Source organism: Rhinolophus hipposideros (assembly GCF_964194185.1).
Source record: "Rhinolophus hipposideros genome assembly, chromosome: 1".
NCBI lineage: Eukaryota > Metazoa > Chordata > Mammalia > Chiroptera > Rhinolophidae > Rhinolophus > Rhinolophus hipposideros.
The window spans coordinates 100,185,942-100,211,275 of record NC_138047.1 but is presented as its reverse complement, the minus strand read 5'-3'; the positions used below and the strand labels follow the sequence as shown (position 1 = coordinate 100,211,275).

The window sequence follows — 25,334 nt, the reverse complement described above, 5'->3', positions numbered from 1 at the left end:
GCCCCGCCCCCTAGGCGCGCGCCCGCTGCCCCCGGAAGCCCCGCCCCCAGGCGCTCTCCCACCATCCAGGCACCACGTGCTCGCTGAAGGGCGGCGCCAGGGGCCGAGCCGAGAAGATGTTCTTGCTGACTCTTCCGGCAGCCGGTAGAGTCGCCGTGCGACGTCTTCGGGTGAAGGATTTCTGGGGTCGAGGTCTTGCAACCGCAGACATGACGAAGGTGAGATGCCGCGGCGGGGTCCGGGGCCGCCCCCGAGAGTCCTGCCCGCGGGCCACGGGGCTGCGGGGCGGGTCGAGGCCACGAGGTCCCTGGCGTTTGCGCCAAGTTGTAAAAATGGGCTCAAAAGTTCGCTCCCTTTGCAGAGCTCAGCCTGGTTAGGGGCCGGGCGTTCGGGGCTGCCGATCCCGCGAGCATCCTCAGCCGGGTGCGCTCTCTTGCTTGGAAGCGTGCTAGGATCCGAACGCGGGGCTCCTAGATGGAAGGGCCACAGCTGCCATTTCCTGATCCCCCTCTGTGCTGTGCCCTGATGTCATTATTTTGTTTAGTCGTCGCAGACACGCAGGAAAAGAACAGTGCCGGTATTGTTCCCACCTTAGCTAGGAGGTAGCCCAAGGCGGCCGAGGTGAAAGGCCCTCTAAGGTCCGGGAGCCGGCCAGCCGGGCCGCACACCTCCCGCCCTGCACCGCTCAAGTGGGAGGCCAGGAAAAGACTGGTCCTCCTAGAGGCAACTGCCTGAACGGCTTTCTAGAGAAACATAATGCCTCCGTAGGGAAAACGGCTTTGCAAAGAGAACCATCTCTTTGTGAAATTAAAAGGAGAGCGTCTGCCAGAGGAAAACCCTTCTCCACCTAACGGAGCTCCGAAAAATGAGGAAGAAAGTCACTATTGGGATATGGAGAATCTGGAAAGGGGAATGGCTGGGTGGAAGGAGGGCAAGTCATGCTTGAGGACCAAAAGGAAATGACTGTCCCTGGCGAGGAAGGTTCTGGATAGGGCTTGAGCTCAGGTCTCTGGTTATGTCAGATGGCAGAGGGACCAGATGCTTGTCCGGTGCTCTTTCCAACACTGTGTGACATCCTACCCAGGTAACAGCTGTGTCCTGTCTCCTTGGTTCTGTGGAATCTGGGGAATGGGCAGTGTTGGAAAGTTAGAACCTGGAAAGGTTACCAACGCCAAGGAAACCTATTTTCTTTGATGTAAAGGACAGGATCCGATTTGGTCCAAGTACCAGTGTGATTTTAGTGGAAAGGACAAAGGACTGAGGGAAGGCATCAGGATTCTCACACGGTTCTATCGTACCCAGGCTAGAATATCAGACCTGGTTTCAGTTTCCTTTTTATCTGTCAGATGAGAAGACTACATGTTCTTTCCACGTCAGAGTTGCCATAAGGCAGAAAACATTTTTAAATCATAAATTGCCATGCAAAGGCAAATACTGATTCCTACGTTTACTTTCTGATTTCAGTAATTAGAAGCCACAAAGTGCTGGGCAGAATGCTTTGTTCCCATCCCTGTCAAGTCGCATCCTTTTTCTCTCTTTCAGCCTACAAGCTGGCCAGAGTTCTTATTCGTATTGGCAAGTGCAGCCGTTGGCTTTACTGGGATAGCATCCCAGAATATCAGATTTGCCTTTGAAGGTTGTAGGGGAGGAAAAACCTACCGCTACTCTCCTAGGTGCTGTGGCTGGCCTAAGAATGAAACAGACATAAGACAGATTAACAGGAGAAAAGCATACAAATTTTGTGTGATATTTTTATATGTACATGGGAGCCTTCAAAAGGAAAATGAAGACCCAAAAGCCTTTAAGCCGAAAAGCTTATATACCTTTTTAAACAGAGGATGAGAAATTGTGGGCATGCAACAAGACAGAGGCTTGGGTTAGGGGGCAGTAGATTGTGACACAGTGACAAGGAAATATATGGGGGAAACTAATGGAAGATAAGGGTTATTTTAGTAGATTTGTTTGTACCAGTCCTTTATGGTGTTGATTCCCAGTCTCTGATGATAAGAATGTTCTCTCTTCCTGGTACAGAGAGAGGATCTTCCTTGTGGGAAATTTTATGATCTGCTTTTGGGTAAAAAGTGGGAGGTCGGAGAGCCCTCCCTATATCTGCTGTGTCTCAAGTGCCTGCCACTCAAAGTAATCAATATGACAAATTTGGCATATTTTGGAGCGACATGTTTTGAAGTCTTTGAAGTCTGACATGGTTACAAATGGAATTGTTTTCTTAAACAAAACGCCTTTCTGCTCTTCTTTAATTAAAAGTGAAGGAAGCCCTTTATGTTGTGAAAACCCTTTCTTGGGCAGGACCATGAAGACCCAGGACAGGTAGGAATTACAGTCTTGATTTGGCAGGAATTCGAAACATTTAGGCAGGACATGAGTGTAGCTAACTGCCCAGCACCTGCTTCTGTTTTGGTTTGTTCTTCTGTCCTTGAGGGGGACACGGTTTGGGTGGAACTATTTGCTCCTTCTGGAATTCAGGGGACCCCTGAGTCCCCCTCTAAAGGATCCACCCAACCTACTCATCTCTTTGCTTGTTCTCAGGGCCTTGTTTTAGGAATCTATACCAAAGAAAAAGAAAATGACGTGCCACAGTTTACAAGTGCAGGAGAGAATTTTGATAAATTGGTGTCTGGAAAGCTGAGAGAAATTTTGAACATGTAAGTATTTGCCTATGGGTCCCAGTTTTTTAAATGCCTTGAAAACAAAAGAGAATATTTTTTTCTCAGCTTTATTGTTAGTAGATTAAAATGCTCGGAAGCGTGCTGGGCAGTATCAGCCCAGTGGAAGTGAAAGTTTGTGTCTCTGGAATGCACTTTGGTACTTGCTGTTTCACTATGTGTGGGTCTACAATTCTGGGACATCAGGCCACTTCAACCACATTATAAACTTATTGTGAAAGCCTGAACCAGAGGCTCTGGAAAGTACCAGATTTCCTCAGTCCACCCTCCTAGCTCAAATTCTTTTCTTCCCACCCACCCACCCTCATTCCCAAAGCCTCTCTCACTTCCTTTAACTCCCCTTCACTTGTGGGGAAATAGTGTCCCTGGGCTAGTTCAACACAGCCTCAGGAGGCTGCTCCTTCCATTGCATATCCTGAGTTTCTTCTCACATCTTAAAATGCATGTGCAACTCCTGAGGATAGAGTTAGAATGCAGATTTTAATTCAGTAAATCTGGGTGGGCCCTGAGATTTTTGACCTCTCTGGGATTATCCAGGGTGTAGGGAAATACTGAAGTTTCAAAGTCCTTCTGAGCTGCAGGCCACATTGGGCAGAAATAGAAGTGTCAGTATAAGCCTCTGCAACTACGTCTTATTTGAGTTATAGATAATGTATTGGGATCTAATACGTGGAGTCTAATAATGATATTATTATCTATTCATTCGATAACAATCTGCCTCCCCTGTTAGTTTGCAGTCCTTTACCAGTAGACAGCCTTCTCATGTGCCTGATTAATTCATTGATTGCGAAGCTGACCTGTACAGAGTACAGAACAACTTGCCTTCCTGACTATTTAACACAGTCTGCACCAGGGCGTCCAGTCCCTGGACTCTAATCCTGCGTTGCCACCTGGTTTGTTTAGAGATTGCTTAGTGTCCCACTTGCAGATAAGCCCCCACAAACAACCTCCACGCCAGACACACCGCAGTCGGGCCAGCCACTTAAGTTGGTGTCCTATATCTTAGAAAACTGTAGAATTCCATTCGGCCTTCATCTAGTGCTCGGCTCTCCTCCGCAGCCACGCATTCCCCATCCGTGGCATCTCTTTCTATATTTCAAATAAGTTTGTATTACATCTAGTCTGGAAGTTTGCTAAGTAGTTTTTGAGCTAGAATTAAAAGTGCTGCATCAGAGAGATCTGGCCTGAGAGAATTCTGTCTTTTGATAAAAGCATAAGTGCAGCAAATTCACAGAAGCAGCAGAGTGTTTTAATAATGCTAAATGACATATGTACATATGTCACGTCTCAAGGGAACAGAGCAAACTAATTTTTTGAAACACTATTCCCTCTTGTTTCAGATCTGGACCACCTCTGAAGGCTGGCAAAACCCGAACCTTTTATGGTCTGCATGAGGTATGAGCCGAGGATAAGGTTTATTTGGCAAACCCTTCGTGAACACCTATTACTATATATGCCAAGAAGTGTGGCTGCATAGTTGTATTAGATTGTATGTATAGTCTGTCCTAGTGTTGAATACGATTTATAAGATTGTAAAGAGGCAAATCACTGTCAAAAAGTAGCCCCTCTCTCGTATTCCTCAATCTTTAGGCTTTCTTTGTTCAGTTGCCAGCGTTGGGGTGCTCCTACATAGAATTATTTGCAGGATTCTCCTCACTCTCCCTTTCAAACACACTCGTTGTAACATTTTACAAGATGCAGAGCTAAAAACCCAGCCACCAGTTTCACAGTGATTTTGCCCTGTGCTGCGGCTAAGGTGGTCAGGTGGGAGCCTACGTACCACTCCTTGCTGGAAAGGAATGCTTTAAAGACGGAAAGTGGCTGATTTTGTGTGTTTGCCAAACAGGATTTCCCCAGCGTGGTGGTGGTCGGCCTCGGCAAAAAGGCAGCTGGAGTGGATGACCAGGAAAACTGGCATGAAGGCAAAGAAAACATCAGAGTGGCCGTTGCAGGTTATTTTACTTTTGACATTTATTTAATATTGATGGAGATTCCCAAGGGGTCTGCTTTTTAAGATTATCTGCCTTCCCTCTTTTGGTCATCTTACCACCACCATCCCTTCCACGTTCACAGAGAAATAACTCTTCTGAACGAATATTCAGTTTCCCTTGCCTGACATTTATATTTCTTTCTTTACATTTCTTTGGAGGTTTCATGACCATTTGTTCACTCTCTCCGTATTGACTGTAGAGGCTCTGTTTTACCAGAAAGTTCTGGTGTGTGGATTTTTTTTTCTTTTGTAATCCAACCCTGGTATAATACAATTTTTAAATCCCACAGAGTCCTCAGAGAAAATAGACACAAAGTGGGAGGTGCTTGTTCATCACTAGCTACCAAAGGCCCCAGTTTGTCATGTGCCTGGTTTAAAAGTTGAGTCCCACTGAGTCCCTTCAGAGCTGAGCAGCAGGACGAGGCCTTCACCGCAGAGACTGGTTAAAGATGCTTTGAAAGCATTGCTGAGGCGGTGGAAATTAGCTAAGTTGAGCTTTGGTCCCAGGTGTATACCATGTATGATTGTTAAATTTACTTTCAAAGTTCATGTTGGATGATTATTTCATAACTTTTATTTGGGAGTTTTTGCTGACCTGGTCTTAATAAAATGCGTTAAGAATGGACTCTGGTCAATTCCTTGGATATGATTTCAGTGTCATCACTTCTGTCATTTTTCATATGGCAAGCTCCTGGTGACTGGGACGCTTCATCAGGAAATCCTAGTTTCAGAAGTAATGCTAGCAATAGTGGCCACTCCACACCGAGCCAGACCGTCAGTCTGTCCGCCCACAGCTTGTGAGGTGTGTGTACGTCCTCATTTTAGCTAAGAGGAAATAGGGGCATAGAAGGTCAGGTGTCAGAACTGGGCATTGACCCCCTGTCCTGTTTGCTCGGCACGCCACACCATGCCTCTGCCGTCTGCTATTCGAGTTGTCTCTGATTGATTTTCTGGTTCCTCTCCTTTTGAAGCGGGGTGCAGGCAGGTTCAAGACCTGGAGATCTCTTCCGTGGAGGTCGATCCCTGTGGCGATGCCCAGGCCGCTGCGGAAGGGGCAGTGCTCGGTCTTTACGAGTTTGATGACCTCAAGCAGAAAAAGAAGGTGGTTGTGTCTGCAAAGCTCCATGGAAGGTGAGGGAACGAAACTCAGAGCAAGGCTGCATTCCCTGGGGTTCTGACAGTGGGGGCTTTGGATGGGAGCTGCTTGCCTTTCGGTCTCAGGCATGGTTGTGCAGCCTGCCTATGACCGTCCCCATGCTCTGCTCCTGGCTGTCGTCATGCGCATGTCCCCCATGACTCCCGAGGCCCCTCCGTGCTCACTGGTTACTGGGAGGCGACACCAAGTTAGCTCCCCGATGGGGGAGGGAACGAGGTGACAGACAGGTCTCAGCAGCTCTCAGTCCAGACCATTTCCATCTAACCAGCATCTGCCTGCGCCGCTGAACGCCAGAGCTACACAGATGAAGGGATGAGGACCTAGCCCTCCTGGTCTAATGGGGCAGGTCATCTTGCGGCAGGTTTATTGAGTACGTATTACATCCCCGGCCTGTTCTGGAAGACTAGGCCCCTGCTGTCAGGAGCAGACAGTGTGAGCCCCTCAGGAGATGGTGCTGTGGGACAGTAGGGGTCTTGGCATAACCCACTGGTTGGCAGCTATGCTGTGATGGTGAAGAATAAGGGCTCTGAGACCCGTCAGCCGGGCTTTGCATCCTGGCTCCCCCACTTACTGGCTGGGTGACCCCAGTTAAGTGACCAAAACTTCCCTCTGCTTCCTTTTCATTTGTTCAGTGGCATCATAATTTCCGATTTCATAGGGTTTTTATAATGATCGAAAGGCACAGCTGGCAAGTGAGCAGCACGTGGTAAAACCCCGAACGAGGAGCTATTTTATCCATCTCCACACCGCCCATATTCCTGTTGTGCACAGGAAGAGCTAGGATCAAGACGCATGTCCATCCTTTTCTCTTTTAAAGCTGATTCTTGCCCTGTGAGGGGTTGGTGTTCAGAGGCCTGACCCAGGCCCACATTAGGCAGAAAGGCCGTCAGGTCCTGTCAGCACGGAGCAGTCTACCCTTTCTGCAGTTAGCACTTGGGGCTGCGTCATTTCTGACAGCAAAGGAGGACGAAACGGGCCTGTTTGTGGAAATCTCTTTCATCAACTGTGTGGTAGATTTAGGGCCCCATCAGTCCAACCCCTTTTTTATACAGATGAGGATTCTGAAGTGAAACGCTTGCCCAGGTCCCATGTGTCCATTGTTTTTCTAGTCTTTCTTTTCGGTTTTGACCGCCAGTGCTTGGAGAAGTTGCCTGACAGTGACCGTGTGCTTTCTTCTGCCAGCGGGGACCAGGAGGCCTGGCAGAAAGGGGTCCTCTTTGCTTCAGGCCAGAACATGGCACGCCAGTTGATGGAGACTCCTGCCAATGAGATGACGCCAACCAGATTTGCTGAAATCATTGAGAAGAATCTCAAAGGAGCTAGTAGTAAAACAGAGGTCCACATCAGGTAATTCAGGATTATGTCTTAAACTCACAGGAACAGCTGGGAGGAGCCTTAGAGATCCTAAAATCCAGCTCCTTTAACTATTCAGAGCAGTGACTTGTAACTTGAGGCCAGAGAGGTGAGACAATCCACTAGTGGTCACACACAAGCTGGAACATGGGCTCAGAGATTCTATCGTATCTTTCCTTGCCTTTGAGAGAGTGTTCTGACTTCAGACTACACACGGGTGTGTGTGTGTACATGTATTTTATAACAGCTTTATTGAGATATAATTCACATACCATATAGTTGACCCATGTAAACTGTACAATTTGATGATTTCTAGTATATTCATGGAGTTGTGCTACCATCGCAATCAAGTTGAGAACATGTTCATCACCCCAAAGGGAAATCTGGTACCCATTGGCAGTTACTCCTCATTTCCCTCTCCCCGCAGCTTTCATTTCAAGCACATTTGGGTTGTATCTCCCTTTTGGATACTATGACTAATGCTGCTGTGAGCATTAGCGTACACATTTTTACGTGGAGAAATGTTTTCATGTCTCTTGGGTATGTGCCTAGGAGTTGAATTGTTGGCTCAGATGGTAACTCCTTAACTTTTTGAGGAACTTACATATTTTGTTTTGTTTTGGTGAATTCCTCCTATTTTTTTTCTTCTGACGCAAGTGAGGAGCATAGATAGCATGCCTGCCTGGGTGTGGAATGAGAATCTGCCTTGTAGGTACCTGAGCTAGCAGCGCTAGTGTCCCAAGGTGACCCTGGGGTGTCACCCACAGCTAGGGTGGTGGGTATAAGAGGCTGCTCCTCCAGCTTCCATTACCTCTCAGTGCCCATAACCTACCCATAACCCTGTCCATAACCCTTTAAGCAAACCAAGTCGGAGCGTTTGGGGATTTATGATTAAAATAAATTGAGAGATATTTGCTTTACATAAAGAATCTTCACTATCAAGATTGTTTCTCAAGGAAACATCCATTTAAAACAATTCTTCAGGATTTAATTGTTATTGGAGTTCATTTCTCCTCCCCTCCCAGGAAAACCTCTATAGTCTAGATAGACTGAAGAAAAATGTGTAATCTGTAGAAAACATGGTACTAAGAGCTTGGGAGAAGTTTTGGATGGTTACATACATTCAATCTGTAGCAATGTTTAGTCTCTGTAAAAGAGTCTCAGCAAAGGCTCTTCCTTGTTTATGGGAGGAGACACCAGAGCTACTTGGTGTCTGTAAATTGTGGCCGTGTGGTTACACATCAGTGACAGCACCTCCTGTGCGCCTGGGCATTTGGCATACAGCGATGGATGATGGTGGTCCTTGTTCTCAGAGAAGTGAGGACCTCATAGGAAGTAATAGGCAGGTGGAGGAGGCGTGCTGCAGGAGCAGAGGCTGGGGGAATTGTGGAAGAGTTGGAAAAGCTTGCCAACAAAAATGGTGCCTAAGCAGAGTCTGGAGGTTGGCTTAGAAGCTAACAGCCAAAGAGAGGGGGGCCGGGTGTTTCAAGTGGGTTAGCACATGTGCAGAGGCCATTCAGGAAGCTGCAAGGCTTGTGGCAGAGCAAAGGGAAGTCGGCCAGAGCCGGCGAGTGTTAGGTAGACAGAGTGTGACCCATTCAACTGAGACAGCTGTGCCCAACCCCCTCTAGGTGGGTACAGATCAAAATACCGACAGTACTTCCAAAAGGGCAGGACTTTAATAAAACATTAAAGACGGAGTTTGTGATTAAAAATGCCCACATTAAATAGCCTGTTCCTTTTGAAGTGATTTTTTATTGCTCTATCTCCCATTTTTATTTTCCCTCTGAAGTTCAGTGGAGAGTCAGTGACCATCTCTCCATGGTGCAATCCTGGTTTAATAGTTTCAAGAAATGGACAGGCAAGTGCAAGAGGAACATTCCTTGGATGTGGTTGTTGCTGGTCTCTCTGTAGGAGTGTAGGATTTCTCTTGGCCTACTTACGTGGCCAGAAATCAATACAAAGCCCTTTTGTACTCCCGACCTAGAAGGAATAGGAATATGGCCTGTTTTCTGGTTGGCACTCAAGACTATACCCATTATATCGCCCCCCTTGATCCGGTGTTTATTAAGTAATAAGTAACTAGTTTTCCCACTTCAATCAGATATCTCAAACTGTGATTGACACAATGAGAAATAGTGTTGTCGTACTGTTGTCTTGTCACATTGAAAAGATTGGACTCCTGCAATTTTAAAAAAGCAAAGAAATAGGATATTTTAGTTCATTTAGTGAAGTGTAACTTTGTTGAGTTTTTGTTGGGTGATTGGTTGGTTGCTTTTGTCTTTTTTAGAAATGCCAAACAGTAAAGCAGTGGACCCCTTAATTATCTTAAACAAGCATCCTGTATGGTTTCAGAGCCTTATCTTTACATTAAAACTTCAGAAACATGAGTAGGTTAGGGCGAAAAAATCAAGTAACAATTATTTATTGACTATGCATTATCTGACATTTCATTATGTACCAGGCATGAATTTTCTTAGTAATTCTATAGCTAATCTTTTGATGGAGGTAACATTGACCTAATTTTATAGATGAGGAAACTGACTCAGAATCAAGTGACTGGGCCAAAAATACACAGAAAGCAAATAGGACGTGATAATTGAAGTACTGACATGTGTACATTTTAAGAGCTTGTATGTTACACTTTTTTACAAAATGGATGAGCTTTTTCTAAGTGACTTTGAAAGAGAGACAACAAAGAGTATTTACTTTGTTCCCTTTCTGCCCTGTAGACCCAAGTCCTGGATTGAGGAACAAGGAATGGGGTCATTCCTAAGTGTGGCCAAAGGATCTGATGAGCCTCCAGTCTTCTTGGAAATTCACTACAGAGGCAGCCCCAATGCAAGTGAACCGCCCGTGGTGTTTGTTGGGAAGGGAATTACCTTTGATAGGTATGTCTTTACTGTATCCGTGCTTTGTATTTTGGTGAATGCTTTGTGTGCACTTGTATTATTTAAATTTCATTCAAATAGAAATAAAATCAGCTAAGACACCCGCCTATGTTTTTATAAAGACTTTTAAAATGTTGAAATCACTCAGATTTTTAGTTTAGAAATTTGAATTTCCTTTGCCAGGTAGATGGTGCTTTTATGTGGTGGTTAACCCTTAGCTTATGTATTCTTTTTTAAGAGAGTGGCCTTGGCCCTCTTCTTGGCTACTAATATTGTGGATTGTCCTCTCCCCCATAGTGGTGGTATCTCCATCAAACCTTCTGCAAATATGGACCTCATGAGGGCTGACATGGGAGGAGCTGCCACTGTATGTTCAGCCGTCGTGTCTGCAGCCAAGCTCAATCTGCCCATTAACGTCATAGGTGAGTGGGCAATGGCACGTGTCTGGGAGCGCTTCTGGAATCCAGTCAGGCGGTAGAACTGAGACTACACGCATGGTTTCCCCTAATCTGAAAAGATCAAGAAATGGTTTTTGAATAGTTTATCATCTAGCAGAAGCTATTTATCTGGGATAACTATTTTCTTATCTAAACTGATGGAGTTAAATATATTTTGCAATCACGGACTGATTTGTTTTACTTCTGCAAAATGTGGTTAGCAGTTGAGGGCACATTATGTCAAGTATTTGATTTCCTCCAGTGACAAAAGCCCACTAGTCAGGGTGGAAGGACACTGCTGGATCATTTAGTGCTTACCTCATAGGGTTATGGCCGATCAAATGCCATGATCTACAGAAAATGCCTGGAACAGAAAAAGTGCTGTGTACACGACAGCTCCTTGTGTAACACCAGACACAATGCCGGGAGTTTGCCAGGGTTCAGACAGACACGGGGGCGGGGAAGACTTAGGTTAAATGACTTGCCCAATGTCACACTCACATCCATGCATGGACAGGCAGAATTGGAATCCAGGTCTGTCTGACATGCTCCCTGCCGCCCTCCAGCCCCCATATCAAGGAAGTTTTTTTGCTGAATTTTTTATAAGTTGCAGACTAAATGACATGTGAATACTAAGAGCAAGGACATTCTTTGTAATAACAGTACCATTATGACTTCCAAGGATTGATACGGTAACCTAATTCAAACTTCCTAGTTGTCTATATGTGCATTGCAGGGGTGTGTGTGTGTGTGTGTGTGTGTGTGTGTGTATACATTTATTTCTATTTATTTTTTTAAATTTAAGAGCCAATGAAGGATCACACGTTGCATGTGGTTGCCATGTCTCTTGAGTTTTCTTTAATCTGGAACCCTGTTTTGGCCCTTTTTTTCTCTTTCATGACATTGGCAGTTTTGAAGGCTCCAGGCTTGTGTCGTGATGTTCCGGGATTTGATTTATTTAGTTGTTTCTTCATGATAGAATCAGGCTAGACTTCTTTGGAAAGTAGCTACCTAGGTGATGTGTACCTCCATAGCTGGTGCACATAATGGCAGTCGGGTCACTGGTGATGCTAAATTTGATCACTTGGTTGAGGTGGCATCTATGTCTGGCGTGCTTCTGATGGCCCACCAGTGGCATCTGTCCCGTAAGTGGCATATTTGGACCCAGCACATTTCCTGTTCATTTATTTTTTCCCACAGGTTTGGCCCCCCTTTGTGAAAATATGCCCAGCGGGAAGGCCAACAAGCCTGGGGATGTCGTTGTAGCCAAGAATGGGAAGACCATACAGGTTTGTAAAGGAAGACACAGCCCTCCCCCTTCTGGCGTTCCAAACACCCCTGGAATGGGTGCAGAGCACGGGCTCCATGTAGGAGAGGGCTGTCTCTACTGCAAGGAGCTTTTCATGCAAAGTCAAAGGTGTTTCTTTATGGGAATTTTAAGAATGTTTTCCCTACCTTTTGTTCCTCCTACTTCCTGTATGCTGTATACACAAATTACCATGAATTTGCAGCCAGCACTGCAGAGCCTGGCAAAGCGGTGAAAGTGCAGGCTGTTTTCTGAACATACCTGTGCTGATTCACTCTACAGGTAGGTGTTCAGGTGGAAAACACAGTCCTGAGTCATGGGTTCTGCACGCCTGTGGAGGTGGCAGCAGGTTCTCTGCTGGGGCTCGTCACGCATGTACACTAGACTGGGCCTCAATTTAAAAGAAGGGAGTATAATATATATAAAGTTGCTGACAGTGCATAAGTTCTCATTTCTGGAGGTCCAGGCTGCCCCTTCACTGTAACTTTCTTAAACTTTGCATCCTATTTATTCTCAGAAATCTTGAGATTTTTTTCTCCCTTCTTGTTATTAACGTGTTGGTAAAATAGAGCAGACATTTTCTATTCATTTCAACCTCCAAAGTCATCAGTTCTGGTACAGGGGTTATTAAATTATATTTGCTCTTCAAATTACTTATATTCCTATTCTAGTTTAAGTATGTCTTTGATACTCAGTGACAAGCACCAAAGCAAGTCCCACCCGCTTTTTCTCACTTACAAATTGAACATTGTTTTGAGTGTCTAATTTTGATACTCCTTTCTGGTGTTATCTCACCCCCCCCTGCCCTCCGCTTTTTTTTTGACCCTTTTCTTTGCAGGTAGATAACACAGATGCTGAGGGGAGGCTCATCCTGGCCGACGCGCTCTGTTACGCACACACTTTCAACCCGAAGGTCATCATCAACGCCGCTACCCTAACAGGTCAGTTTTTCCTGCCTTTGTTTGAAGAAGGTGGGTTGTACTTGTTGGCGTCCAGCGCACACATTGTACTCAGGGCACTGTTTTGCTGAAGTTTGGCTCGCTCCATTTGCATTCAGAGATCTTTCACCAGAGGAATTGCTCTGTAGTTGTAAACTGTTTTGAACATTAGGTTTGTTATTGTAAAACATGCCAGGCTCTACCTTTAAAATAAGAAATAACAAGTGGGTCAGATCAGCCCTTCCCGAGTGACATCTAAAAACGATCCTAAGACATGTTTTGTTATATTATCATTTGATACACATCTGAAATGATTAGTGATAAATCCCAAAAATCAATGGTTTTTTTGTTTTGTTTTTTTCAAATTAATAATGACGTATCTGCTGCCCACTGAGCTGTCTGACCTTTTCGTACTTGATGTTGTACAGAAATAAAACCATTCCTGTGGGGGAGTAGCAGAGGCAAGCACTGTGTTGCATGAAGCACATTGCCTTTGAGCGGGATCCAGGGGGGACTCCCAGCTATGCCACTTACTAGTCAGCCAGCCTTGGGCAAGTTATATGACCCTTCCAGCATCACTACCTGGGGACAATTCTATCTGTAGTGTGAAGATCGGAGGGTTTTTGGCAAGCCCCTATAATTCAGCACTCCCGGTTCCACCACCGGCTCCATTGAATAATGGATAAATTCCTAAAGGACCAACAGTGGGCGTTGCTTTATTGACAAAACCCCAATGTTCATAATCTGTCATCCAACAGTTTTCTTTCTAGGATTCCATTCTGTCTGTGTTTCTTATAAGATTAAAATTCAGATCACTTTGTATCCTTTGTTTTTAACTCTTCCCTTAGTCACATGAGTCTACTTTAGCAGAGCTTTTTCTTTAGACCCGATTGTGTGGGTCTAATAGTCCACAGATGTATTTGCTAAGCGTCCTTTTTAAAGCTGGCGTTACAGTATTTTCATGGTCCTTTGTCTCCCTGTTCAGTTCAGTGAATACTTGAAGCTGAGTGATGGAGGTGCTGGGGCAGGTGTTTGGGGACAGTAAGGTGGATGGTAGTAAGTGAGGAATCGCGCTCCTACCTTTTATCCAGCATGAGGGTTTGAGAAAGTGGGAAAGTTGGCCCCCGGTAACTAAGGCAGCCTGATCAGTGACCCTTCACATCACCCTGGCCTTTGCCTTCTCTGAAAGCTGTTGATAGTGCAAGTTCACTTCAGTACCCCAATACTTACTGAGCCCCTTCTGAGCTCAAGCTGGAATTAAAGGGGAGGATAAGAAACTATTTCCAATCCTGAATTTGTGGCAGAAGGAAGTACATAGTCTGTAGAGAACTTGTCCTCCTCCTAATAGCATGTAACTTTGGACAGAGCCTCAGCTGTCTCATCTGTAGAAGGGTGTAATAGCCCCTCGTTGATAGGCGGGCTTTCTGTGAAGATTAAATGAGATGATACAGGTTGATGTGCCTGGCTTGGCAGACACTGAACCAATCTTTCTAGTTCAGGAGATAGCCATTCACTCATGGTACTTCTCTTCATTTTCTCAATGCATGCTTGTGGCGTTGGATGGGCTGAGAGTGGTGACATCAGCACCTTCCTTGGAGCTTTGATGTTTATTCTATACTATGAGTGATTCTGGTAACACTGCTCAGTTAGCACCTCAATGTACAGCTCCAAATGTTCCTTGTGAAAAAATGGAAGCCATGCCTCTGTTACGCGTAGTTCTGAAATTGGTGCTGGTACTAGCTCTATAATTATGTAGAAAATAATTTTCTAACGTGGATGATGAAATCATCTTTAAAGCCATGATCCCAGTTGGATCATATAAAAAAAATTTTTTTTCCCCTTCTTCCGCCCACCCCCCCCACTCCAGTTCGAGCCCTTGTTTCTCAGTCTAGTTGTGTAGGACCCAACTCCCTGGCTCATGCTGGTATTATGTCGGTCGCCAGCTGTCTGTCGCTCACGGCAGCCGGCTGCTCACGATGGCTGCTGGCCACTCACGTTGCCACCGGCCACTCACGTTGGCCACCGGCCTTTACTGGCAGCACACAGTATCCTATGCTGACCTCTGGCTGCTCAGGGCAGCCCAGCTCCAGGGAGAGCCGTTGTTCACAATCTTAGCTGTAGAGGGCGCAGCTCACTGGCCCATGTGGGAATCCAACCTGCAATCTTGGCGTTAGGAGCACGGTGCTCCTGGCGTTAGGAGCACGGTGCTCCTTCCACCTGAGCCACCGGGCTGGCTCATATTAAATATTTGTGTTTACCATTTTCTATTTCTTTAAGAGAAGATGTCACATTCTTATTTGAGGTCAGTGCTCATCGTTTCTGTGTGAAACTTAAACATTGATGCAAGACTTTTGGGGTTGACAGGAATGTTGAGGACAAGTGAATAGTTACGGGAAAAACCCACTAATTTGAAAAGTAAAGCATTGATGTGTACATATAACTCTAGATGTGTGCCCCCCTCCCCGTCGCATAGATAGACTGTAGGCAGGGAATCGCCAGCACCTGTCATGGTGTCTGGTACACAGTAGATACCAGGTGAGTGGCTGTTGCCACAGCACGTAATTAAGTCCTGCTAGTGGCTGGAGATAAAGAGGTGGGTCTGAACAAAACGACTTTCAAACATTTGTTTATAAAAGACAAATAAATGTTTCAAGCGTAAAAGGAAGAACACGTACTTGGACATGCACCGTATGGTCTTAATTATTTTTTTTAAGCTTAGAAAAATATCTGCAAGGAAATATGAAAAATATGTGATGGTTATCCCTGGGATGAGGTTATTGGTGGTCATTGATACGGGTTGGTGCAAAGGTATTAAGTTGGTGCAAAGGTAATTGCAGTTTAAAAGGTTAAAAATAATTGCAAAAACAGCAGTTAATTTTGCACCAAACTAATAATTGAGGATTTTTCAATTTTTAATCTTTGAAACTGCAATTATTTTTGCACCAACCTAATTTTTCCTTTTTTTGTATTTTCCTTAATAATTGAAGGTGAATTCTAGCTTGAGAAACGAGAAAGCAATTAAATATGTACAGTAAGGATTTCCTAAGCTTATCTATTTTTTAAAATGAGGGATACATTAAAATAGGGTGAAAGGCTAAAGTTTTGTTCTGAGCAGCAGAGGAACCCAACAAGCGGAAGAGACTGACCTCTGACCTCTGACGGGTTGTGTCTTGCAGGTGCCATGGACATAGCTTTGGGATCCAGTGCCACTGGGGTCTTTACAAATTCATCCTGGTTGTGGAACAAATTATTTGAGGTAGGAATAATATATAGAGGCCTAAACTATACAGATGATGAACGTAGTCTAGCCTTAGAATGATGTATTTCTTCCCCCCCATGTTAAAGTGATTTTTATGTTGTAGATTTGCCTCTGAACTAAAAATGCAATACACTCGATTCAGAGTGCTTTGGGTTTCCTATAAATGTTCCAAAATTAGTGATACCACCGTCCTCCTCCAGTAGCCTCAGAATGATGTGACAATGACTCACAAATACCATGGCCATACTGTAGAACCTCTGAGGTAGAAAGGTGATGAGGACAGCTTTGTAAAGGAAGGAATGGCCTTTGACGAGGCATGTGGTGGGCTATGGAGGTGAGCCTGTGAGTGGGGCTTGCCCTGCTCCATTAGCAGGTGTAAGGGCAACTTCTGACGGCTGTGCTCTGTGCCTCCTCCGTGCCCTTCACTGGGCAGTCTCCCCTCAGCCCCAGCCCCAGACCTTCGCTCACTGCCCTCAGCTTCCCACTGCTGACCCCACTGTTAGCCTCACGTAGGCTGTCGAGCTAGCATATAACTCTGATCTCTTGGTGACACTCTGCTCCTGACTTCTGTGATAATCTTTTCTGGTTCCCTTCTTCAGCTTCGTTTTCTGGCATTTTCCTTTGTCTTCCCCTTTGGTGGGTGTTCAGTCCTGGGCCACACGCTCTTCTTTGTGTTCATGGTCCTTACCCAGAAACTCACCTGTTCCCATGGCTTCAGCCAGTACCTGTCTGTTGATTGCTCCCAACTCTCTCCTGAGCTTCAGAGAACCCTGGGTATCCACTCGGCTATGAGACAGCTCCATCGGGCACCTCATTCTTTCAACAAGTACCGTAACTGATGGGAGTTTACTGCATGCCGGTGGGGAACAAATACAAAATGTCCCCGAACACATTCTTGATGTTGCTTGAAAGTCCTAAACTTCTTTTTCACCCTAAACTGCTTCCCCTTCATCACTGTCATCTCGCCATTGGTGAAGCTGGACCCTCCCAAGCTCTGAGGTCCTCAGCGCGGGTGTCTCCTTCCAGCCTGGGCTGTGGCCCTCTGCTCCACCCCCATGCACTCCGTCTATCACAGCATCCCCAACATTGTTGGGCTTGACATTTTAATTTAAACTTCTTTAATTAAAGTGACATGTGCATAAAAATTATTGAAATAACAGGCAATAGTCCACAGCATTCTCCAGTTTGTTTTCCTGGAGGTAGCCACCTTCAACCCTTGGCTGATTAACCTGATATTTACTTGGATCTCAAAATAACAGCTTGTATTGCTGCTTCCTGACTTTTCACTTTTGGGTCTTATCTTTGACCGCAGTGTATTTTGAAAACACACCCTTTGATTGTTCAGATATTAAATTTCTTTATGTTTAACACCTATTGGTGCTCAGAAGTTCAGTAAATGATTAAGGAAGGGATGAGTGTGTAAATAATTACATGAATGAATGTGGTCACCTTGTCTTAGAATCTGGTCTTCGGTGGTGCAGTTCCAGACACGTGTTCCCCCAGCTCACCAATATAACAAACATCAGGGAGACTTTTACAGCCTGTACATACTATAGGATGTCAGCTTAATAATGTAAACTGAGACCAATATTATTAGTTTGATGATGTTAACAAATGTCTTACACTCTTGTGGGATAATTTTACAACAGATTTGGTTTCTTTTATAATTCTTAAGTATTTAATTAATGATTAACTACTTCTGGAACCTGCTGTATAGTTTGTTTTCCTTTCGGCACGGAGCACTTCACACTCAGCTCTGTGAATTTACTCAGAACCTACTGCATCCAGTCTTCCAACTGTTATGCCTATTTGTTCTCTAGGCCAGTGTTGACACAGGGGACCGTGTCTGGAGGATGCCTCTGTTTGAACATTATACAAGACAGGTTGTAGATTGCCAGCTTGCTGACATTAATAACATTGGAAAATATAGGTATGTAAAGTGAGCTATAAAAGTACATTTTATAGTCATCATTGGTTGCCAGAATCACCTTTTTCAATTTTATTCCCTTTCACAAAAAGTTTAACTGTCCAGTTTTCTTTTGATGTAGTGCTCATAAACATTAATTTCTAATGTCTTTAATTTTCAAGATATTTCCCAGCTGGTTCTCAAAATTTTGCATGCTTTCAAATCTAAAGGTCATTTTAGACAAATGGTAAGGGAAAGAGATGGATAGTATGGGAATTCATTACCTGGGGTGAAGGGATTTATCCTTCACTGCTTAAAGCTATATCTGAGGATAACTATCTGGAAGGGATTTCTGGGCTAACTTCTTCATAGGTCTCAGAAGCTTGATGTTTGCACTCTGGTCATGGAGCCTACTTAGCAAGAATGGAGGACCTAACTTTAATAAAATGCTCAGGGCACATCTACAAGGGGTAGGATAATGCTTTTGTCTTTTTCTCATCAAAATGGCTTTTGTCTGCAGATCTGGAGGAGCATGCACAGCTGCAGCGTTCCTGAAAGAATTTGTGACTCATCCGAAGTGGGCGCATTTAGACATCGCTGGCGTGATGACGAACAAAGACGAGATTCCATACCTGCGGAAGGGCATGACTGGGAGGCCCACCAGGACGCTGATAGAGTTCTTGCTTCGCTTCAGCCGAGACGGCGCTTAGTGTGGCTCCTCTAAGTCCCTTCGTTCTGTTTTACACAGGCGGTTGGGCTTCAAAACATTTTGGAATGGATGGCAATCTTTTCAAGGAAACAAAGGATGGTATTTAAAAACGCACAATACAATGAAATTTGTATGCAGAGATTTTAAAATATAAAGCTAATATGTTGCTTGGCAAAGATTTTTAAGATAGTCTATATATGATGATGAATTTTTTAAAAACCTATCTAATCACTTTTTAGACTATGTTTTTAATTGAGGAGCAAAATTATATTTCAGATTGGTGATGCCAGGAACACAAACTAAAAGTTAGTATGCAGTTGTCAGAAACAATAAATGCAGAATTTTGTGCTCTTTGCTGTGGCTCTGGTATTTACTTATCTGTTACTGTAAACCCAGTGACTACTATAACAACGCGTCTCTTTCGGCCTTGTGTGTAATTCAGTTGAGCATGGTGATACAGGTAGTTTTCTGTATGAGCACTTTGAGGCACTGATGAGCTTATCAGTTTAGGAGGTAGGTACCATTCAACAGATAAGGAAAATGAGGCACAAGAGAAGGGTAGTAACATGACAATGTCACCAAGCTAGTAAGTGGGAGAGCCGAGATTTAAACCCAGGCAGTCTTTCTCCAGAGCATTCTTCATTGGTAACTGTAATGCTTAAAGTTCAGTGACTCGAATGCATGTGGAGTTTATTTTAAATACTGAAATAGAGGGCTGGCTGGGGCAGCTAAGTACTGCCGCAGGCTACCGTGTGCTGCCATGAGCAGCCGGCAGCCGGCGAGAGCTGCCGTGAGCTGCCCTGAGCTGCTGTGAACTGCTCACCAACGGCGACAGAATGCCGCAGCCGGAGGGAACACAAGGCTCAGAATACCAGCATGGGCCAGGGAGCTGTGTCCTACACAACTAGACTGAGAAATGGTTTGAATCAGCGGGGAGGGGGGAGGAAAAAAGGAGGGAAAAATACTGAAATAGAAACAAGACCATAGAAGGGACTGTTGGTAAGTAAATGATGGGCTTACCACCTGGGACTACAGCCAGTCAACAAAATTCCATTGGTGCAGATTTTGAGAACAGCTTTCCTCTGTTTTACTTTTGTATGGAGTGAATCAAATTACCTATGCATAGGATGTATGCCTTTTTTTTTTTAAGACTTTGAAACATTTGACAGGAAAAGCTCTTTATGGAATTATTTTAAATATTTTTAAAACTTGACATGTAAGAAGATATTGTTACGGATCTAGCTCGTTTATAGAAAGGTAGTGGAAATGGCCATCCATATTCATGTTGTTAGAATTAAAGAAAATCAGGCAGGAATAGTGAGTACACAGATTCCTCTTGGGTATCCATGTCCAGAAACTACCTTGTCAGGAAAGATGGAATTAGAAGGTGGGATTACCAGCTTGTGAAGGAAAACTAAACACATTTAGATTGTCAGTGATTCAGAAAGCCAAGTTAGGGATATGATGGAAGGCTTTCTATCAAAGGCCTTTTATAAATAAAAGAACAATAGAACTGTGTTTACAGACGTGAGATACAAAAGGCTTGGTGTAGCCTGGATTCATGTGCTTGTCTAGCCTGGTCGAGGCCCGTGCCTCCGGCTGCCTGGTATTCCACAGACCCTGGGCTGACCTAAGCAGCGTGCACCACGCTCAGGCAGGTGGTATTACGTGCGTCTGTGCCAGTGAGGACACGTTAGCATGGCTGTGGACAGCAGCAAATCCAAACAGCAGTGGTTTCAAACACAGTCGAGTTAAAAGGTGGCTGAAATAGGGAATCCAAAACTCGAGCAGCCACATGGCCATCAGAAACCCAAGCTTGATGTGCCTCAAGGCTCCCTCCACCCAGGCAGCTGGTGGGGCTGCTGGCTACAGTAAGATGAGGAAAGGGCACAAGGCCAAAGGGATGCAATCTCCTAACACATTTTAAGGAGCTTTCACTGAAGTCCCACTTAACACTCGTGCTGATATCACCCACCATGGTTGGATACGTAAGCCATGGTTGGTGCCAAGGATTTGGGGAGATGTAGATGAAGATTACCTGGGTGCATTTATCACCCTGATAGGAGGAAGAGAGAGTGCACAGGAGATGAACAAATAACAGTCTTTATGACCCCATTGTAGAGATGAGGAAGCTAAGTCTCAACGAGAAGTAAATTGCTAATGCCTGCGAACTACAAAGGAGGAAAAACATTAGAACCCAGATCAACGGATCTGCAAAGCCCAGCATCTGCACCTTAACACGTGGTCTTGAGCTTAAGAAGCCATTACTGAGCGTAGTGCAGGATATAAGCCCTTGCTATACAGGGACAGTGCATATTTTAAGTGCAGTGAGGGCAGATACCATGTCTCTTACTGTATCTCTGTGTAGAACGCAAAACACTTGAGTGTCAGTATTGGTTGCATGAATGGATGAAAAATAATGGGATGGAAATGAACTTGAACTCTTGGCAGTTAAAAGGAGGTTTTAAGATTACAGTGGAGTAAATCCCAAAATGCCCTCATACCCTACATGGTCACATGTTACTATTTTGGAGTGAAGGATTCATTGATTCAGCAAATATTTGTTCCATGCCCACCCTGTGCCAGACATCGTAGAAGCTGCTTGGAATGGCAAAGTAGACAAATGTAGGTTGAAGGAAAAGTTAAACTATGCCCAATCACTGGGTGGTATGTCAATTAGATAGCACTGGCCTGACCACTGCCTTGGGGCCCTTTCTTTGCTGCTGCCCATTCTATGACTGCAGCTCTGCCACTCAAGCTTTTGGCCCCTCCTTTTCATCAGGATCCTTGGGAAATGTTAGCTTTCTAAACCCTGTCTTCAGGTAAGTTATAATCAGCAATTGCATTCCCAGTTGGCTTTTTTGCTAAGCAAATCATGGAGTTTGACTGCATCTCACACCACCTCTGCCGTCTGCCTCAACTGCCCTAGTACAAATCATCATTCTCTCTCTCTGGATTACTAGAATGCTCCTAGATTACTGCTTTCCTGGTCTGGCCTCCACTTGCTTGCTTCTGTTTCTGTACCAGTGAAGAGAGAATTTTTGAACAAATTACATCATGTCACTTGTCTTTTCTCAATGTTACTCTGTCTATACTAGGCACTGTATTCAACTCCCTACGTGCATGACCTCTTTCTCAGTAATGTTTCCAAGCAGTCTTCTCCCGTTTTCTAAATGAGAAAATTTTCAGCAAAATCCAAATGCTTCATCCGTGCTCTATTCTGGAGTGAATCCAAGAGAGAGACCACTGCCCATGCTCAGGGAACTTACTCCTGGTTAGGCAAGCATGAGATACACTCCTGTAATGAGCCAGACATTAAAAGCATTTGCAAAAAAGAAAAATGATGCCACTCTCCTCATTCACTTATTTTTGGTTTTGGAAAATAGCTGTATTTTTACTTAAAATATTATGTTAACATATAATAGGTTTTTGAACAAAGGCTTTCAATTCAGTTTTAATAGGTAAATATTTTCCTATTTTGAGTTTTAATAGGTAAATAATGGCTGCCATAATCCACATAAATAAAAACGCTTGGGGTCCCCATCAGGTTTTAGAAATACAAAGGTGTCCTGAGACCCCAAAAAGTTGGAGAACTGCTGAAGTAGACTACTTCCCTCCTGGCATTCTAATTTTGTTCAATCGACAACATTATGTATATTTTATGCCAGGTTCAGTTCCTGGTGTTGGGCATACAGGAGGAGAGAGGCAGGCCCTGGTCTTACGGAACTTGCATTCCAGTCGGTGTGTACATGTGTGTCTTCTTCTCTATGAAGAAGAAAACAAGTTAATTGCAGACAATGTTTAAATATTGTGAAGAAAATTAAACAGGGTAAAGGGGCTGAGAGTGTGGTTTAATTTAGATTGAGGCTAGGAAGGTGACGTGTGGTCTGAGACTATTTGGCAAATGAAAGCCCCTGCTTTTACTCTGACCACTTGCACCCTGCCTTACTCTGGCCCTGCTGGCTTTTCTGTGGTTCCTTAAATATGCTAGGCAAGCTCCTTCAAGGACCACTCTGTCTGGAAAGCTTTCCTAGCTAAAATTCCACTCCAGTCATTTCAGTGCAGATCTCCCTGGAGAGGCCTTTTCCAACCATCTAGCTCGAATCCAACCTTAGCCATCCCCTGACCGGGTTTCATTTGTCATCTTAGCACTTATCTCTACATGGTATTGCTACATATACACTTATGCATTTGTCTCTCTCCCACAAAAACAATAGTAAACTCCACGAGGGCAGAGAGTTGAGATGAGTGCTGCAACCCACAGCTCATTAAATAGTACCTGGGACTGAAGAGCTCAGTAAATGTGTTGGATTATCACATATATAACTGTAAAATTAAATATAATGAAAACATTTACTTTCTGAAAAGATAAATGCAAATATTAAAGCAAGTTATTAAAATATTAGCATAGTGAGTTTCTCTTTGCCGTAACCATAAATACCTAAGGGGAACAGTGCCAGGCTGTCATTCGGAGCATCAGGCAGGGTTTCTGGTCCCGCTCCCCACATAAGGACGCAGGACATGGTGAGGCCAAAAAGGAACACCCACGGAGCCATAGGTAGGGGAATCAGACCACTGTATTCTCGCTGGCTGCTGGGCGAGACACACAAAATGGGATCCACACAATCCACAATCTGCCGTCCATTTCTCTGCCTGTCAACCAACCAACCAACCACCAACCAACGCAGTCACGGCAGTTATATCAGTGACTAATGGGTAACCGGTAACAGCTGATGGCCAACCAGTCACAGCTGATGGCCATGTACTACCCGAGCCAGCACCTTTCCACATGAGCCCGAAAGCCTGAAAACTGCTTTCTGGGGCTCTGTCCCCATACTCCACCCCTCCAGGGTCTTGCCTCACAATCTATGTGACAAGCGTCTTCCACGAGGGGCCCTCGTGGAAGGGCCACGAGGGGTCAGAAACCCGGCTCATGAGAAAAAGTTTCAGTCCAGTTCAAGTAATGTCCCAGGGGGTGTCTCTTGATGTCCACCTATTTTCCAGGCACAACCAGAGGTCCCAGGGCACCGCCAGGGTTCTCAGGGTACCACCAGTCTTTCTGGGCAGAGCCAGGGCTCTCACATATTCTCGACGGTGGCCGGTCAAGACACAAAAGCAAACATCCACCTGCACCACTACACAGTGGTACATTCCCAAGCAAACAGTCAAGCGGTCCATCAAATCAGGGATGGAAGGCAATTCCCCATAGTCCACATTCATTCGCCAGGGCTGTGCGCTGGCCCCACAACATGTGCCCTCTCCTAAGGCGAGGGCTCCAAGTCCTCCCCAACCTGGGGGTGAGGGATGACCTTGACCTCACCCGCATCCTCCACAGAGGACTCAGCAAGCGTTTCCTCCTGGGACTACAAGTCCCGCATCTGGGCCACCTCAGCACGCACTTCCCAACCCAACAGGCCGCAACAATCTTCCCCTATGCTCCTGCCTATGCTCAACCATCCACATCTTTCCACCCCTCTAAGGGGGTCCAACTCCCGAGAACAGTGGCCACCGGGCACCACACACTGTGTGGGGCCATTTGTCCTCCTGCCCAGAGTCAGACACAATTCCTACCTGGTCAGAATCCTGCTCACTGTGCCAGGTGTCTGAGTGGGTGGAGGCCTCAGTGCAAGATGTCCGCAACCCTCGGAGCCTACGCAGCAGCAGACCACCAGGAGGAAGATGACACTTGCTTTGGCCAACAGGGCAGCGTGTCATCCGGAGGCTTCAGAGGACCACCAATTCACCGAGGGGTCACGTTTCTCCCAGGCAGATTGCGCTTCCTGCTCCCGGCGCCGCTCCCCACGGGTTTCCCGGGACTGAGCATTCACACGCACAGGTTGCTCCACTGCCCTTCGGAGAGCTCTGGCTGGCACCATACCCTGCTCGCTGCACCATGTCACGCGGGGTGTCATGCGAGCACTCCCTGCATAAGAACACAGGACATGGTGAGGCCAAAAAGGAACACCCAGGAGCCATGGGTAGGGGAGTCACACTACTATAGTCTCACCGGTGGCCGGGAGAGACACATGAAGTGGGATCCACACAATGTGCAATCTTCCTTCCACTACTCTGCCTACCAGCCAACCAACGCGCATCCGGCAGTTATATTAGCGGCTAACTGGCTCCCTGGTTACAGCTGACGGCCGTCCAATCACAGTTGAGCCAGCACCTTCCCACGTGAGCCCGAGCCTGGAAACTGCTCCCTGGGAGTCTGTCCCCACACTGGCACATGGTTAGGGAAACTCAACAGTGTCAGTCGTTTTTGTGACCTGTCTCTCCAGAAAACGCCTGTTTGTTCCTGTGACACCCAGTGACTGGATTATTAATTGTACACAGTAAACTTTCAATAAGTGAGGGGTGAATGAGCTCATCCCGTCTTTTACCAGCCGGCGAACTTGAGCGCAGAGCAAGGCCGGCTCTTGGCCAAAGTCACTGGGAGCGCTAAGGGCGCAGCCGGGAGGGCAGTACCCTGACTCCCGCGCCAGGGCTCGCTCCACCCTAGTTATTGATTCTCCTCTGCACACACGGTGTCAAACCCGGTCAAAGCCCTCCCTTCTCAAGGTGAGAAAAATAAAAGGAAAAGCCAGGCGGCCTGCCCCCCCAGCAGGAGACCAAACCATCAAACAATCACTCCCCGCCACGACCAACAGACCTTGCCCGGGAAACACACCGTCACGTGACCGACGACGTCACGTGACCGCGCGC

At 45.5% G+C, this 25,334-nt stretch overlaps 1 protein-coding gene and 1 long non-coding RNA gene across 3 annotated transcripts; one reads left to right on the top strand and one right to left on the bottom strand.

Moving 5' to 3' along the window:
• The first annotated feature begins 88 nt into the window (after window positions 1–88).
• On the top strand, window positions 89–18,982 carry LAP3 (leucine aminopeptidase 3). The gene is made up of 13 exons (XM_081047843.1): window positions 89–218; window positions 2,548–2,663; window positions 4,025–4,079; window positions 4,531–4,636; window positions 5,646–5,805; window positions 7,013–7,177; window positions 9,916–10,074; window positions 10,372–10,496; window positions 11,712–11,800; window positions 12,656–12,758; window positions 15,932–16,011; window positions 17,835–17,944; window positions 18,441–18,982. Exons 1-13 carry the CDS (start codon window positions 117–119, stop codon window positions 18,628–18,630), a joined length of 1,560 nt encoding a protein of 519 aa, XP_080903969.1. The 5' UTR covers window positions 89–116; the 3' UTR covers window positions 18,631–18,982.
• Window positions 17,106–25,317, bottom strand: LOC308497337. 2 transcript variants are annotated; one of them, XR_013993312.1, is made up of 3 exons: window positions 24,637–25,288; window positions 24,201–24,552; window positions 17,106–18,706 (listed from the first exon to the last, which is right to left on the bottom strand). It is a non-coding gene; the product is annotated as an uncharacterized lncRNA (long non-coding RNA). The 2 variants fall into 2 exon arrangements; XR_013993311.1 differs by having other exon boundaries at window positions 17,120–18,706; window positions 25,282–25,317.
• Window positions 25,318–25,334: the final 17 nt, after the last annotated feature.